This window comes from Haliotis rubra, unplaced genomic scaffold (assembly GCF_003918875.1).
Source record: "Haliotis rubra isolate DU_JTF1 unplaced genomic scaffold, ASM391887v1 Scf782, whole genome shotgun sequence".
NCBI classification, from domain to species: domain Eukaryota; kingdom Metazoa; phylum Mollusca; class Gastropoda; order Lepetellida; family Haliotidae; genus Haliotis; species Haliotis rubra.
Window position 1 is genome coordinate 258,507 of NW_025767504.1, and position 19,217 is coordinate 277,723.

General features: G+C 43.9%; 1 protein-coding gene across 1 annotated transcript; it reads left to right on the forward strand.

Moving 5' to 3' along the window:
- The first annotated feature begins 1,537 nt into the window (after positions 1–1,537).
- On the forward strand, positions 1,538–17,781 carry LOC124260981 (L-proline trans-4-hydroxylase-like). The gene is made up of 10 exons (XM_046695300.1): positions 1,538–1,603; positions 1,724–1,769; positions 6,112–6,193; positions 6,556–6,637; positions 7,426–7,536; positions 8,264–8,355; positions 9,345–9,435; positions 9,964–10,093; positions 10,242–10,393; positions 17,463–17,781. Exons 2-10 carry the CDS (start codon positions 1,757–1,759, stop codon positions 17,562–17,564), a joined length of 855 nt encoding a protein of 284 aa, XP_046551256.1. The 5' UTR covers positions 1,538–1,603; positions 1,724–1,756; the 3' UTR covers positions 17,565–17,781.
- The last annotated feature ends 1,436 nt before the right edge of the window (positions 17,782–19,217 follow it).

Genomic DNA, 19,217 nt, shown 5'->3' on the forward strand with positions numbered 1-19,217 from the left:
TTTAACTTCATAATGTGCTTCTGTCGTAGTTTGACACTCAGAAACTTGTTTACAGAACGTTTTGAAACGAAAATAGGCGCATTGGAGATTAATTTTAATTAATTTCGTCAAGATTGTCGTACTTCGTGACCCACCGCTCAACACGCAGCTTGTCGATCACTGTCCGGGGGTTCTGTGGGAACGATCAGGGGGTGATGTCATACTCGATTAAGTCATGTCTGATTTATAGTTTTGTACCAGGGAAAGGACTGAAGTGAGCATATCGTTTTGTTTGAATAATCACAAAAATGCTCTCCAATAATATTTATGAATTAAAAAGAAACAAATGTGCGTATGTTCAAAGTGTCATCTGGGGCGTATATTGTTTGGTTTTGAATAATCATATTTAACTTGGTCTTGAGAATTAATCAGCACAGTTTTTGAGAATATTATTGATTGCAATAATTATATCCTGACCTATCGACTGACAAATCGACCAAAGGTCTAACCGCAAAAAGCCCTTTTACTGGATAGATTCATCTATTTCACTGTTATGTATCAAATGTACCCGTCACAATACTACCTGCTCGACATTCACAACATATGAAGTTATATTTATTCACCTTACTGATGCAGGTCCTGACAGTATGTATATGCAAGCCAGTGTAAAGAAAATCATTTGAGTAATGTATGTTGTTTTCAGTGTAGTTTTCCTGAACATGTTTAACATTACTAACCAGCAAAAGTGGTGTTGCAGGTGCTGAAAATAATTAAAGTGTTTATTTTAAGAAACGTTCTTCCTTTGTTCTTTGTTAATGTTGAAAGTGGGTGTTTAATTTTGGTTTGAGAAGGTAAGTTACAGGTGTACAGTATATGCTGTGTGTTATGGTACTATAGTGAAAATCATGGCAGCTTCTTGCTGCCGGCAGATTACCGTACCTACCCGGTGGTCCTGTATGTACAGTGCGGTACTGTACAAACGGTACAACCACTTTTTAATTCGGTAATCTGCTGGCAACCAGCTGCCAGGCATTATACCGTAACAAAATCAGGTAAAATTTTTACAGTGTGGAGTGAAATAAAGAATTGTAACCGACACGTGACTCCAGCCTGTTTAACTGAACACATATTTACAGAATCTCACATCTTCACAAACCCATGCTCGTTCTTCACCACACCCCATCAAGTTAATACAGTTCAAAGAGTTCTGTCCATGCGTTTCAAACAAAGAGGATGTTCTAAACAGAGGATGATCTCTACAATTAGAATGATAATCATATGTCAAGGGTAGAATGGACCCGTGTAAGGCTACATGCTTTTCAATATGTGGGGTTGGAATAATTTTTCTTCTAGAAACTTGCTATGGGTCGACATATCATTGACCACAGGGTTATATCAACGAGAATGCCGATTCATCTAAATTATTTAATACATATACGATATACATTGCGCTATGTTTAACACAGTGGCATTGAGATTGAGCCGCGTGTGTGATCTACCATATGTTAAACCGTTACATGTGTTTATGTAGACCAGTAGGTCAAGGTAGTCTGTGTAATTCGTCAACATATTCAGCTGCAGCTGTACATATCTCCGTGTCTATCCCTCCCCGCTGCCAAGTCAGGTATGTTACCACCTGTAGATGACAGATATCAGTTATGTAATGTACAGTAACATGTGTGGAAGTATGTGGTGTTAGTTGTATTACATATGCTCAACTGTTTCATAATTTCTCTTTTTATAGCACACAATTTTAGTGGAGTTCTCTGAAATAGCAATGCCCCTAAAAGGTGAGATTTTATTATTTCAAACGATCATTTCGTTATCCCTGTATTTCAAACGACATATTTAGAATATTCTTTGGGTGCCTGATTAGACGTTATTCTATTTATGAATGTATGTCTGAGCTGGATCTACTCATCTTCTGTATGTCTGAGCCGGATCTACTCACCCAATAAAAAAATAATATTGATAACAATTTCGGCCTTAATCCAACGCGATGCTGTTCTCTGGCGTTACATTATCCCACCATGACGGAATTGTATCTATTCACCGTCCGTATGTCTAAGCTGGACCTACTCACCTCCGTACATCCGCTTCTGGATCTACCCATTTTCCGTATGTCTGGCTGGACTGACTGCAATGTGGACGAAGTGCCTCTGCCTCAGGGACACGTATGTCTGAGCTGGACCTATTCACCGTCCGTGAAGTCTCCAGCTGGATCTACTCACCTCATGTATGTCTTGGCGTGAGAGGCCACCGTGCGTATGTCTGAGCTGGATCTACTCATCATGTATGTCTGAGCTGGATCTATTCACTTCATGTATGTCTGAGCTGGATCTACTCACCTTCTGTATGTCTGAGCTGGATCTACTCACCTCATGTATGTCTGAGCTGGATCTACTCACCTTCATGTATGTCTGAGCTGGATCTACTCACCTCATGTATGTCTGAGCTGGATCTACTCATCTCATGCATGTCTGAGCTGGATCTACTCACATCATGCATGTCTGAGCTGGATCTACTCATCTTCTGTATGTCTGAGCTGGATCTACTCACCTCATGTATGTCTGAGCTGGATCTACTCACCTCATGTATGTCTGAGCTGGATCTACTCACCTCATGTATGTCTGAGCTGGATCTACTCACCTCTTGTATGTCTGAGCTGGATCTACTCACGTCATGTATGTCTGAGCTGGATCTACTCACCTCATGTATGTCTGAGCTGGATCTACTCACCTCATCTGTGTCCGAGCTGGATCTATTCACCGGCTGTATGTCTGAGCTGGATCAACTCACCTCATGTACGTCTGAGCTGGATCTACTCACCTCATCTATGTCTGAGCTGGATCTATTCACCGGCTGTATGTCTGAGCTGGATCTACTCACCTCATGTATGTAAGAGCTGGATCTTTTCACTGTGATGTCTGAGCTGGATCTACCCACCTCAAGTATGTCTGAGCTGGATCTACTCACCTCATGCATGTCTGAGCTGGATCTACTCACCTCATTCATGTCAGAGAGCTCGATCTATTCACCTTATGTATGTCTGAGCTGTATCTACTCATCATCATGTGTGTCTGAGCTGGATCTACTCACCTCATGTCTGTCTGAGCTGGATCTATTCACCGTCCGTATGTCTGAGCTGGATCTACTCACATCATGTATGTCTGAGCTGGATCTACTCACCTCATGTATGTCTGAGCTGGATCTACTCACCTCCTGTATGTCTGAGCTGGATCTACTCACCTCATGTATGTCTGAGCTGGATCTACTCACCTCATGTATGTCTGAGCTGGATCTACTCACCTCATGTATGTCTGAGCTGGATCTACTCACCTCATGTATGTCTGAGCTGGATCTACTCACCTCATGTATGTCTGAGCTGGATCTACTCACCTCATGTATGTCTGAGCTGGATCTACTCACCTCATGTATGTCTGAGCTGGATCTACTCACCTCATGCATGTCTGAGCTGGATCTACTCACCTCATGTATGTCTGAGCTGGATCTACTCACCTCATGTCTGTCTGAGCTGGATCTACTCACCTCATGTATGTCTGAGCTGGATCTACTCACCTCATGCATGTCTGAGCTCGATCTATTCACCTTATGTATGTCTGAGCTGGATCTACTCACATCATGTATGTCTGAGCTGGATCTACTCACCTCATGTAGGTCTGAGCTGGATCTATTCACCGTCCGTATGTCTGAGCTCGATCTATTCACCTCATCTATGTCAGAGCTGGATCTACTCACCGTCTGCATGTCTGAGCTGGATCTACTCACCTTATGTGTGTCAGAGCTGGATCTACTCACCTTATGTATGTCTGAGCTGGATCTACTCACATCATGTACGTCTGAGCTGGATCTACTCACCTCATCTGTGTCCGAGCTGGATCTATTCACTCATGTATGTCTGAGCTGGATCTACTCACCTCATGTATGTCTGAGCTGGATCTACTCACCTCATCTATGTCTGAGCTGGATCTATTCACCGGCTGTATGTCTGAGCTGGATCTACTCACCTCATGTATGTAAGAGCTGGATCTTTTCACCGTCATGTATGTCTGAGCTGGATCTACCCACCTCATGTATGTCAGAGCTGGATCTACTCACATCGTGTATGTGTGAGCTGGATCTACTCACCTCATTCATGTCAGAGCTCGATCTATTCACCTTATGTATGTCTGAGCTGGATCTACTCACATCATGTGTGTCTGAGCTGGATCTACTCACCTCATGTATGTCTGAGCTGGATCTATTCACCGTCCGTATGTCTGAGCTGGATCTACTCACATCATGTATGTCTGAGCTGGATCTACTCACCTCATCTGTGTCCGAGCTGGATCTATTCACCGGCTGTATGTCCAGAGCTGGATCTACTCACCTCATGTATGTCTGAGCTGGATCTACTCACCTCATGTATGTCTGAGCTGGATCTATTCACCGTCCGTATGTCTGAGCTGGATCTACTCACTCTCATGTGTATGTAAGAGCTGGATCTATTCACCTTATGTATGTCTGAGGCTGGATCTATTCACCTCATCTATGTCAGAGCTGGATCTATACACCGTCTGCATGTCTGAGCTGGATCTACTCACCTCATGTATGTAAAAGCTGGATCTATTCACCTTATGTGTGTCTGAGCTGGATCTACTCACCTCATGTATGTCTGAGCTGGATCTACTCACCTCATGTATGTCAGAGCTCGATCTACTCACCTCATGTATGTCTGAGCTGTATCTACTCACCTCATGTATGTCTGAGCTGGATCTACTCACCTCATGTATGTCTGAGCTGGATCTATTCACCTCATGTATGTCTGAGCTGGATCTACTCACCTCATGTATGTCAGAGCTGGATCTACTCACCTCATGTATGTGGAGCTGATCTACTCACCTTATGTATGTCAGAGCTGGATCTATTCACCTCATCTATGCCTGAGCTGGATCTATTCACCTCATGCATGTCTGAGCTGGATCTACTCACCTCATGTATGTCTGAGCTGGATCTACTCACCTCATGTATGTCTGAGCTGGATCTACTCACCTCATGTATGTCTGAGCTGGATCTACTCACCTCATGTATGTCTGAGCTGGATCTACTCACCTCATGTATGTCTGAGCTCGATCTACTCACCTCATGTATGTCTGAGCTGGATCTACTCACCTCATGTATGTCTGAGCTCGATCTACTCACCTCATGTATGTCTGAGCTGGATCTACACACCTCACATATGTCAGAGCTGGATCTACTCACCTCTCATATGTCTGATCTGGATCTACTCACCTCATGTATGTCTGAGCTGGATCTACACACCTCACATATGTCAGAGCTGGATCTACTCACCTCTCATATGTCTGATCTGGATCTACTCACCTCATGTATGTCTGAGCTGGATCAATATTACACACCTCACATATGTCAGAGCTGGATCTACTCACCTCTCATATGTCTGATCTGATCTACTCACCTCATGTATGTCTGAGCTGGATCTACACACCTCACATATGTCAGAGCTGGATCTACTCACCTCTCATATGTCTGATCTGGATCTACTCACCTCATGTATGTCTGAGCTGGATCTACACACCTCACATATGTCAGAGCTGGATCTACTCACCTCTCATATGTCTGATCTGGATCTACTCACCTCATGTATGTCTGAGCTGGATCTACACACCTCACATATGTCAGAGCTGGATCTACTCACCTCATGCATGTCTGAGCTGGATCTACTCACCTTATGTATGTCAGAGCTGGATCTACTCACCTCATGTATGTCTGAGCTGGATCTACTCACATCATGTATGTCTGAGCTGGATCTACTCACCTCATGTATGTCTGAGCTGGATCTACTCACCTCATGTATGTCTGAGCTGGATCTACTCACCTCATGTATGTCTGAGCTGGATCTACTCACCTCATGTATGTCTGATCTGAATCTACTCACCTCATGCATGTCAGAGCTGGATCTACTCACCTCATGTATGTCATGCACACTCGTAGAAGGATAAGGGATGTATATGCTGATCCCGACATTACTGAACATCGACAGAGATTAGATGTGATTACATCAGTGTGATCAATATGATCCAGTTTCTATACACTGTGTGGGCTGTTTTACAGACTATGTCTTCGAGCAGGACACGTTTACTGTGACGGATGATATGCAGGCATGTTTCAACGACAACGGTTATTTACTGCTCAGGTATTGATTGTGTATTGGTTGTTTTGCTTTTATTGATTTAATTTTCGAATGATTTAAAGGTATGCGAAAAGGCTAAGAATGTCACAAACATGTAGATATCATAAAAAACACACACACACACACACACACACTGTTACAAACGCAGGCACACAGGCATACATACATACATACATACATACATACATACATACATACATACATACATACATACATACATACATACATACATACATACATACATACATACATACATACATACATACATACATACATACATACATACATACATACATACATACATACATACGTGTACACTCACGCACCATCTGAAGGGTTGCATTTCACTTTTTACCTTGTCGCAGGGGACTTCTGAGCAACAGCGAACTGAATCGAGTGAAGGAAGTAGTAGAAGACAATTCCGTCATCGATAAGTTTGCGTATGGTGTAAGTATTCTTTGACCTTCATGATTGTGTCAAGTTTGTCTTCTGTTGTGTTCAATACTAATAAAAGTGTTTCTCCTGTGCGAACTCTATCCTGTTCTTTAAAGGCACAATGTCACACATTTTCGACAATATTTTGGCCTATGTTATACATATTGGGGCATATGCACTCACTTTTGCTTCATATTGACGCAATAAATGATTTATCTCTTACCACTGGCCTGAAATCGATAACTGAAACTTCGAGGCGAATAGCTTCCAAACAGAGAACCCTTGCCATATATGGAATATAAACAATTGCTTGGTACATGGAAAACTGTCGCACGCGGTGTAATCGGTGTTTGCCGAACTGGTTTTCAATCACAAGTTGTGCGTAGGATATTCGTAAAGAGCGCTGCAAGGGACATAACTCTATGGTGTTTGCTTGAAATAATGTTCGGCCAGTAGAGGGCGCGAGAGTCTATTTAATGCAACGTTTCATTAACTCATTCGAACTATTTAATTTAACATTATATTGTAAATACGTAATTTTGTTTGGAATAAATTATATGCTAGCTTCCCTGAGAGCTGATAGTTTGTATTATTGAGAGAAATGCATTTTGTATTTTTAGAGAAGTGTGGTGTGATATTGTGCCTTTACAGGTAAAGGTGTTTTTCTGGTGTAAAGTATAGAGTGTTCTTTCACGGTAAAGGTTTTCATCGCTGAAACATATAACATCTTCACATTAATGACGCTGCTCGAGTGTAAGGTTCAGCTTTTCATCGCAAGCATTGACTTTCCTCTGATGTAGAACAAGGATGACAAAAACCGAGAGAGTCGACTGTGTCTGTGGAATCACCCTGGGAATGACGTCACCGGAATGGTGGCTCGATGCAGCAAGGTTGCAGGGACGTGTGCGAAGGCAAGTGATGCTGAACACATATTTAGACAGTTATTTAGACAATACCTTATGAGTAACGGAGAATGACAGATTATTTCCAACTTCTCGTTATTCACCAATGCTGCCTAAGCCCTTGGGGGTGTATTAAAGAAACTCCTTAGTGAAGATACTATACATGTATAACGGGACCCTATGGGTACAACTCTGGAAGCCCATTTCTGGTGTCCCCGCCGTGATTATTGCTGGAATATTGCTAAAAGCGGCGTTTCACTTTTATAAGAGTTTTCATGTTTGATTGTGTCATGCATATCAAATGAAACACTGAAAGCCATATTCATGAATTCACTTGTCCTGAAAGGGATACATTTTTGGAAAATGTTAATGCTGGCAATTGCTGAGATACAGAAATGTTAAAAATGATTATTAGGATGTTACGAATGGTGATTGGAAGACTCTAAACGTTAGCAGACAAAGTACATTCAATTCAGGTGAGCTAAATTGAAACAGGCAATATTTTTAATAAAATAATGTCATTTATTTACAACGATGTGACATGCTACAACAAGTGCTTTTAAAAGTCACCTCGGGTATAATAACATTGACAGAATATCTTCCCTCGTTATATTACTTATGTAAAGTTTTGTCTTAGTTTCCATTGTCACTGAGTTTACAGCACAACAATTCTCTGTGATTTGATTCGGATCCCAATGATATAGTGAGATAATGTGTACTGTTGTCTATGTTCAAGTTGTTGTCTGGCGAGGTATATCACTACCACACCAAGCTGATGATGAAAGAAGCGAAGACAGGGGGTAGCTTTGTCTGGCATCAGGACTATGGGTAGGTACACCGCTCTCCACACTCCGTGATTCGTCCTGGAAACAGATGGTGGGAAGTGGTTTATTTAGTATCCCGCCTTGTAGTACTAGCTTCACACTGCATGGATCGCAGGACAGCTGTTCAGAGGTGCAGATGAGGTGAAATGGGGTTTAACGTCGTACTTGTGAATATTTCGCGTGTGTATGTGTGGCTGCTTGTACTAGCCCAGACTTAAGCTGGTTTTATAGTGACAGCACACTGAGATGCCATGCCGCAGTTAAGCATGAATACCCCACTCAGACACATTATACTGACTCCGAGCCGACCAGTCCTTGATGTACCCATTAATGCCGAGCGCCAGACAGGGACCAACAAGTACCATATTTTAACGTCTTTTGGTATGAAACATCCGGGTATCGAACCCGCGACCTTCCGCTCTCCGGGCGGACGCTCTAACCACTACACCACGGAGGTGGTCCCAGCTGTCCAGAAATCATAGTATACATCGCATATACCAGGCAAACACATTACACTTACTGGTTCCAGAAAGGTTGTCCAAAATCCAGGTTTAAGTTCTTGTACTGTAATTGTTGTCCCGATTCCAACTACTGGTACAAGAAGGACTGGATCAAGATTTCAGTTACTGGTGCAAAGAAAGTGAGTGAGTGAGTTTAGTTTTACGCCGCACTCAGCAATATTCCAGCTATATGGCGGCGGTCTGTAAATAATCGAGTCTGGACCAGACAATCCAGTGATCAACAGCATGAGCATCGATCTACGCAAATGGGATACGATGACATGTGTCAACCAAGTCAGCAAGCCTGACCACCCGATCCAGTTAGTCGCCTCTTACGAAAAGTATGGGTTACTGAAGATCAATTCTATCCCGGATGTTCACGGGTATGGTACAAATAAAGTTGTCCAATATTCACCTTTTAGTTACAAGTTGCAGGAAGACCGTGTTTTCATGTTTTCACTGTGCCGAACCTCATTGACCTGATATGTTTCAGTTACTGGTATCGGAATGGGTGTCTCTTCCCTGATATGATGACTGTATTCATCGCGCTGGACAAATGTACTCGGGAGAATGGCTGCCTGCAGGTAGTGTAGAACCTGGTGCTGGGTATGCTATACTACTGGCCCTCGTGTCTTTGCGAGGATTAGGGGCGGCGGGGTAGCCAAGTGGTTAATGCGTTCGCTCGTCACGCCGAAGACCCGGGTTCGATTGCCCACATGGGTACAATGTGTGAAGCCCATTTCTGGTGTCCCCCGCCGTGATATTGCTGGAATATTGCTAAAACCGGCGTAAAACTAAACTCACTCAGTTTACGAGGATTAATGTTTAAAAAAATATTGATTTTGAGATGACCCTCGACTCGAAATGCAATACAATATATCATGGTGTGTTGTACTGTGAAGCACTTCGAGTCGGGGGTCATCTCAAATTTAAAATATGTTTATTAAATCTTTAATCCTCGCAAAGACACGAGGGCCTGTGTGCTATACTGGGGTACACATACCTAAATGTACAATTATGTACAACTACTGGATCGTGGATCGTGGATCGTGGTGTAGTTTTGTAGTGTACTGACGGTTGTGTGGTCGATGATGTAGTGTTGTATATTACAGATATTATCCGGTTCACATTTGTGTGGTCGTGTAGACCACGGTATTGTCGGCCGTCAGATTGGGGCTGATGTGGACCGAGTGTCAGAAATCAGCAAAGTGTGTGAGCAACTCTATGTGGAATTAAACCCAGGTAAATCGGCATTTGCTCCTGACGTTAAACCTTTGTTTCCAATTTGCGGTGACGCATTAGCTTCTGAACATTCTGCCACAAGAAACGTTAGCGTCTGCAGTTACTGAGTGAAACAGTTCCTCTTTGTGACTCTCAACATATCTAACAGGTGACGCCCTGTACTTCCACGGGAATATGCTCCACACATCAAGTGCCAACACCAGCAGCATGAGGCGATGGGCCTTACTGTGCGCCTACAACAAAGCCAGCAACAATCCGGTGAAGGAGCATCTGCACCCGTATTACACCCCTCTGACACAGGTACAGTAGTTTCAGTCAGTACATCTACACCCGTATTACACCCCTCTGACACAGGTCCAGTAGTTTCAGTCAGTACATCTACACCCGTATTACACCCCTCTGACACAGGTCCAGTAGTTTCAGTCAGTACATCTACACCCGTATTACACCCCTCTGACACAGGTCCAGTAGTTTCAGTCAGTGAGTGCATCTACACCCGTATTACACCCCTCTGACACAGGTTCTGTAGTTTCAGTCAGTGCATCTACACCCGTATTACACCCCTCTGACACAGTTCCAGTAGTTTCAGTCAGTACATCTACACCCGTATTACCCCCCTCTGACACAGGTCCAGTAGTTTCAGTCAGTACATCTACATGTACACCCGTATTACACCCCTCTGACACAGGTTCAGTAGTTTCAGTCAGTACATCTACACCCGTATTACACCCCTCTGACACAGGTACAGTAGTTTCAGTCAGTGCATCTACACCCGTATTACACCCCTCTGACACAGGTCCAGTAGTTTCAGTCAGTACATCTACACCCGTATTACACCCCTCTGACACAGGTCCAGTAGTTTCAGTCAGTACATCTACACCCGTATTACACCCCTCTGACACAGGTACAGTAGTTTCAGTCAGTACATCTGCCACCCGTATTACACCCCTCTGACACAGGTCCAGTAGTTTCAGTCAGTACATCTACACCCGTATTACACCCCTCTGACACAGGTCCAGTAGTTTCAGTCAGTACATCAACACCCGTATTACACCCCTCTGACACAGGTCCAGTAGTTTCTGTCAGTACATCTACACACCCGTATTACATCCCTCTGACACAGGTACAGTAGTTTCTGTCAGTACATCTGCCCCCGTATTACACCCCTCTGACACAGGTACAGTAGTTTCAGTCAGTACATCTACACCCGTATTACACCCCTCTGACACAGGTACAGTAGTTTCAGTCAGTACATCTACACCCGTATTACACCCCTCTGACACAGGTCCAGTAGTTTCTGTCAGTACATCTACACCCGTATTACACTCCTCTGACACAGGTTCAGTAGTTTCAGTCAGCACATCTACATCCGTATTACACCCCTCTGACACAGGTCTAGTAGTTTGTGTCAGTACATCTACACCCGTATTACATCCCTCTGACACAGGTACAGTAGTTTCAGTCAGTACATCTACACCCGTATTACACCCCTCTGACACAGGTCCAGTAGTTTCAGTCAGTGCATCTACACCCGTATTACACCCCTCTGACACAGGTTCAGTAGTTTCAGTCAGTACATCTACACCCGTATTACACCCCTCTGACACAGGTCCAGTAGTTTGTGTCAGTACATCCACACCCACATTACACCCCTCTGACACAGGTCCAGTAGTTTGAGTCAGTACATCCACACCCGTATTACACCCCTCTGACACAGGTCCAGTAGTTTCAGTCAGTACATCTACACCCGTATTACACCCCTCTGACTCAGGTACAGTAGTTTCAGTCAGTACATCTACACCCGTATTACACCCCTCTGACACAGGTTCAGTAGTTTCAGTCAGTGCATCTACACCCGTATTACACCCCTCTGACTCAGGACCAGTAGTTTCAGTCAGTACATCTACAGCCGTATTACACCCCTCTGACACAGTTACAGTAGTTTCAGTCAGTACATCCTTCCCATATTACACCCCTCTGACTCAGGTCCAGTAGTTTCTGTCAGTACATCTACTCCCGTATTACACTCCTCTGACACAGGTTCAGTAGTTTCAGTCAGTACATCTACATCCGTATTACACCCCTCTGACACAGGTCCAGTAGTTTGTGTCAGTACATCTACACCCGTATTACATCCCTCTGACACAGGTACAGTAGTTTCAGTCAGTACATCTACACCCGTATTACACCCCTCTGACACAGGTCCAGTAGTTTCAGTCAGTGCATCTACACCCGTATTATACCCCTCTGGCCCACAGGTTCAGTAGTTTCAGTCAGTACATCTACACCCGTATTACACCCCTCTGACACAGGGTCCAGTAGTTTGTGTCAGTACATCCCCCGACATTACACCCCTCTGACACAGGTCCAGTAGTTTCTGTCAGTACATCCACACCCGTATTACACCCCTCTGACACAGGTCCAGTAGTTTCAGTCAGTACATCTACACCCGTATTACACCCCTCTGACTCAGGTACAGTAGTTTCAGTCAGTACATCTACACCCGTATTACACCCCTCTGACACAGGTCCAGTAGTTTGTGTCAGTACATCCCACCTACATTACACCCCTCTGACACAGGTCCAGTAGTTTGAGTCAATTACATCCACACCGTATTACACCCCCTCGGACACAGGTCCAGTAGTTTCAGTCAGTACATCTACACCCGTATTACACCCCTCTGACTCAGGTACAGTAGTTTCACCGTAGTCAGTACATCTACACCCGTATTACACCCCTCTGACACAGGTTCAGTAGTTTCAATCAGTGCATCTACACCCGTATTACACCCCTCTGACTCAGGACCAGTAGTTTCAGTCAGTACATCTACACCCGTATTACACCCCTCTGACACAGTTACAGTAGTTTCAGTCAGTACATCCTTCCCGTATTACACCCCTCTGACTCAGGTCCAGTAGTTTGTGTCAGTACATCTACACCCGTATTACATCCCTCTGACACAGGTACAGTAGTTTCTGTCAGTACATCTGCCCCCGTATTACACCCCTCTGACACAGGTCCAGTAGTTTCATTCAGTACATCTACACCCGTATTACACTCCTCTGACACTATGGGTTCAGTAGTTTCAGTCAGTACATCTACACCCGTATTACACCCCTCTGACACATGTCAGTGGTGGTTTCTGTCAGTACATCTACGCCACATCTACAGTTCGATTACATCCTCCTCTGACACAGGTTCCAGTAGTTTCAGTCAGTACATCTACATCCGTATTACACCCCTCTGACACAGGTCCAGTGGTGTTGTCAGTCAGTACATCTACACCAGTATTACATCCCTCTGACACAGGTCCAGTAGGTACAGTCATTACATCTACACCCGTATTACACCCTCTGACACAGGTCCAGTAGTTTCAGTCAGTGCATCTACACCCGTATTACACCCCTCTGACACAGGTTCAGTAGTTTCAGTCAGTACATCTACACCCGTATTACACCCTCTGACACAGGTCCAGTAGTTTGTGTCAATTACATCCACACCGCATTACACCCCTCTGACACAGGTTCAGTAGTTTCAGTCAGTACATCCACACCTGTATTACACCCCTCTGACACAGGTCCAGTAGTTTCAGTCCAGTACATCTACATCCGTATTACACCCCTCTGACACAGGTCCAGTAGTTTAGTCAGTATTATCTACACCCGTATTACACCCCTCTGACACAGGTTCAGTAGTTTCAGTCCAGTGCATCTACACCCGTCAGTACATTATTACACCCCTCTGACTCAGGACCAGTAGTTTCAGTAGTTTCAGTACATCTACACCCGTATTACACCCCTCTGACACAGGTATCCGTGTCCGGTTGTCGTCCCACACAGTTACAGTAGTCTGACATCAGTCGGTATTGCCAGTACATCTACATCTACACCCGTATTACACCCCTCTGACACAGGTTCAGTAGTTTCAGTCAGTGCATCTACACCCGTATTACACCCCTCTGACTCCAGTAGTTTCAGTCGGACCAGTAGTTCTGACACCCAGGTCCAGTAGTTTCAGTACATCTACAGCCTGGGTGTGGATTTCGATCCAGTAGCCACATCCACCCCGTATTACACCCCTCTGACACAGTTACAGTAGTTTCAGTCAGTACATCTACACCCGTATTACACCCCTCTGACACAGTTACAGTAGTTTCAGTCAGTACATCTACACCCGTATTACATCCCTCTGACACAGGTACAGTAGTTTCAGTCAGTACATCTACACCCGTATTACACCCCTCTGACACAGGTCCAGTAGTTTGTGTCAGTACATCCACACCCACATTACACCCCTCTGACACAGGTCCAGTAGTTTCAGTCAGTACATCTACACCCGTATTACACCCCTCTGACTCAGGTACAGTAGTTTCAGTCAGTACATCTACACCCGTATTACACCCCTCTGACACAGGTTCAGTAGTTTCAGTCAGTGCATCTACACCCGTATTACACCCCTCTGACTCAGGACCAGTAGTTTCAGTCAGTACATCTACACCCGTATTACACCCCTCTGACACAGTTACAGTAGTTTCAGTCAGTACATCCACACCCGTATTACACCCCTCTGACTCAGGTCCAGTAGTTTCTGTCAGTGCATCTACACCCGTATTACACCCCTCTGACACAGGTTCAGTAGTTTCAGTCAGTACATCTACACCCGTATTACACCCCTCTGACACAGGTCCAGTAGTTTCAGTCAGTACATCTACACCCGTATTACACCCCTCTGACACAGGTCCAGTAGTTTGTGTCAGTACATCCACACCCACATTACACCCCTCTGACACAGGTCCAGTAGTTTGAGTCAGTACATCCACACCCGTATTACACCCCTCTGACACAGGTCCAGTAGTTTCAGTCAGTACATCTACACCCGTATTACACCCCTCTGACTCAGGTACAGTAGTTTCAGTCAGTACATCTACACCCGTATTACACCCCTCTGACACAGGTCCAGTAGTTTGTGTCAGTACATCCACACCCACATTACACCCCTCTGACACAGGTCCAGTAGTTTGAGTCAGTACATCTACACCCGTATTACACCCCTCTGACACAGGTCCAGTAGTTTCAGTCAGTACATCTACACCCGTATTACACCCCTCTGACACAGGTACAGTAGTTTCAGTCAGTACATCTACACCCGTATTACACCCCTCTGACACAGGTTCAGTAGTTTCAGTCAGTGCATCTACACCCGTATTACACCCCTCTGACACAGGACCAGTAGTTTCAGTCAGTACATCTACACCCGTATTACACCCCTCTGACACAGTTACAGTAGTTTCAGTCAGTACATCTACACCCGTATTACACCCCTCTGACACAGGTCCAGTAGTTTCAGTCAGTACATCTACACCCGTATTACATCCCTCTGACACAGGTACAGTAGTTTCAGTCAGTACATCTGCACCCGTATTACACCCCTCTGACACAGGTCCAGTAGTTTCAGTCAGTACATCTACACCCGTATTACACCCCTCTGACACAGGTACAGTAGTTTCAGTCAGTACATCTACACCCGTATTACACCCCTCTGACACAGGTCCAGTAGTTTCTGTCAGTACATCTACACCCGTATTACACTCCTCTGACACAGGTACAGTAGTTTCAGTCAGTACATCTACATCCGTATTACACCCCTCTGACACAGGTCCAGTAGTTTGTGTCAGTACATCTACACCCGTATTACATCCCTCTGACACAGGTACAGTAGTTTCAGTCAGTACATCTACACCCGTATTACACCCCTCTGACACAGGTCCAGTAGTTTCAGTCAGTACATCTACACCCGTATTACACCCCTCTGACACAGGTACAGTAGTTTCAGTCAGTACATCTACACCCGTATTACACCCCTCTGACACAGGTCCAGTAGTTTCAGTCAGTACATCTACACCCGTATTACACCCCTCTGGACACAGGGTCCAGTAGGTTTCAGTCAGTACATCCACACCCGTATTACACCCTCTGACACAGGTCCAGTAGTTTCAGTCAATTACATCTACCCGTATTACACCCCTCTGACACAGGTACAGTAGTTTCAGTCAGTACATCTACACCCGTATTACACCCCTCTGACACAGTTACAGTAGTTTCAGTCAGTACATCTACTACCCGTATTACACCCCTCTGACTCAGGTCCAGTAGTTTGTGTCAGTACATCTACACCCGTATTACATCCCTCTGACACAGGTACAGTAGTTTCTGTCAGTACATCTACACCCGTATTACACCCCTCTGACACAGGTCCAGTAGTTTCAGTCAGTACATCTACACCCGTATTACACCCCTCTGACACAGGTACAGTAGTTTCAGTCAGTACATCTACACCCGTATTACACCCCTCTGACACATGTCCAGTAGTTTCTGTCAGTACATCTACACCCGTATTACACTCCTCTGACACAGGTTCAGTAGTTTCAGTCAGTACATCTATCCCGTATTACACCCCTCTGACACAGGTCCAGTAGTTTGTGTCAGTACATCTACACCCGTATTACATCCCTCTGACACAGGTACAGTAGTTTCAGTCAGTACATCTACACCCGTATTACACCCCTCTGACACAGGTCCAGTAGTTTCAGTCAGTGCATCTACACCCGTATTACACCCCTCTGACACAGGTTCAGTAGTTTCAGTCAGTACATCTACACCCGTATTACACCCCTCTGACACAGGTCCAGTAGTTTGAGTGTCAGTACATCCACACCCGCATTACACCCCTCTGACACAGGTTCAGTAGTTTCAGTCAGTACATCCACACCCGTATTACACCCCTCTGACACAGGTCCAGTAGTTTCAGTCAGTACATCTACATCCGTATTACACCCCTCTGACTCAGGTACAGTAGTTTCAGTCAGTACATCTACACCCGTATTACACCCCTCTGACACAGGTTCAGTAGTTTCAGTCAGTGCATCTACACCCGTATTACACCCCTCTGACTCAGGACCAGTAGTTTCAGTCAGTACATCTACACCCGTATTACACCCCTCTGACACAGTTACAGTAGTTTCAGTCAGTACATCTACACCCGTATTACACCCCTCTGACACAGGTTCAGTAGTTTCAGTCAGTGCATCTACACCTGGAATATTACACCCCTCTGACTCAGGACCAGTAGTTTCAGTCAGTACATGTACACCCGTATTACACCCCTCTGACACAGGTACAGTAGTTTCAGTCAGTACATCTACACCCGTATTACACCCCTCTGACACAGTTACAGTAGTTTCAGTCAGTACATCTACACCCGTATTACACCCCTCTGACACTGGTCCAGTAGTTTCAGTCAGTACATTTACATATGTAACTATTTCCATATGCCACTGATTAGAGCAGGCTGCGTGCATCTCGTGTTGCAGGTGCCGAACACTGCCATTTTGGAGTGTCCAATACCCTGGGACACCACAGGGAAAGATCTGGTTACAAAGGACAGAAGGGAGAGGTTTGTTATGGCCAGTTAGTGCTCTGGAAATGGAATATCAAACAATACATTCATCACCAGTGCCAGAATAAACCCACATTGTCACACAGTGTGACACTAGTCGCACTGTAAATGGTTGTCATTGCGCATTAGTTGTAAAATTAAGTCTAGTCATGTATTTGTCAGCATTCTTCGTGTCATGCATAAGCGTTTCGGCAGGTCCAATAAACGATTGTTTTTGTGTGGCATTACTGACACCTGTGGATTGCATACTTGCATTATTCACCAATGCTGCGTAACTGGTGTGTATTAAAGCAACTTCTTAGTGAAGATACAGTGTATACATTACATATACACCTCTGGAGCCCTTGTGAGATTAGTGGATATGGTTTTACGCAGCTTTAGCAATATTCCGGCAATATCACAGCGAGGGACACCAGAAATGGGTTTCACATATTGTACCTATATGGGGAATCAAACCCAGATCTTTGGCATGACGAGCGAACGCTTTTATGTGAGATTAAGAGTTTTCACTTTATGTTTATATTGTGTCATTATGCATATCAAATGAAACACTGAAAGCCATATTCATGAATTCCCTTGTCCTGAAAGGGATACATTTTTGGAAAATGTTAATGCTGGCAATTGCCGAGAAACAGAAATGTTAAAAATGATTATTAGGAAGTTACAAATGCTGATTGGCAGTCTCTAGACGTTAGCAGACAAAATTTCACTTCAGGTGAGCTAAATTGAAACAGGCACTAGTTTTAATAAAATAATGTCATTTATTCACAACAATGTGACATGCTACAACAAGTGCTTTTAAAAGTCACATCTGGGTATAATAACATTGACAGGAATAATTACAGACGTTCATAACACAAAACATACAGACAGTATATTTAATGCAGTGACTTAGATTCCGGCTCAGACATGAGTGCAATATCACATCTATACAAAATGTGTCGTCAGCGTACATGTTACTGGCTGATCATATGATGTTACACCCTGTAGGTTATCAACAGATAATGAATCAATGGTTTATAGAAAACACCTGCAATTGAACATGTAGTCATGTTAAAGAGACAGAGGCTTGCTACACTTCCTACAAATATTTCAGCTACATGTGGTACACCACATATGGATGTCACACACTGCACTAATATGGTTTAAACCTGTTTCTGGAGTGATAAAATATTGCTTTAACCACTAGACTTGCTACACTTTCTCAGAATATTAAGAACTTTGTTCCATTTGAACTTGACTTGGAGCTTGTTAGCATTTGTATTCAAATATTGTTTGCATAAGGCCAGACCAATTTTATTTCTTGTTTTACGGTTCTGTAGTTCTGACTTTAGAGGAGAAAGGCAGAAATCTCGAATAGTGATGACATGGTACAGTTTGTTGATAAGATCATGTTTTACATCATCACTAGTGGTGTTCCGATGATCAAAAATAATCAAAAATCGATTGAAAGAAAGATGAAAAATAATTATCGATTGTAAAAAGCATATTTTCGATTAATCAGAATTTTGTTGTTTCAGTATAACACACTTGAATGAAGTAAACTAACCATTAAATTTGACGAATATTCACAAACAAACATGTGCTCTGCAGCGTAAAGCTATGCGCATTGTAAAATGTTAACCACTTTTATTGTTTAATTACAATTCCAGTGTCTTACTTACATGCA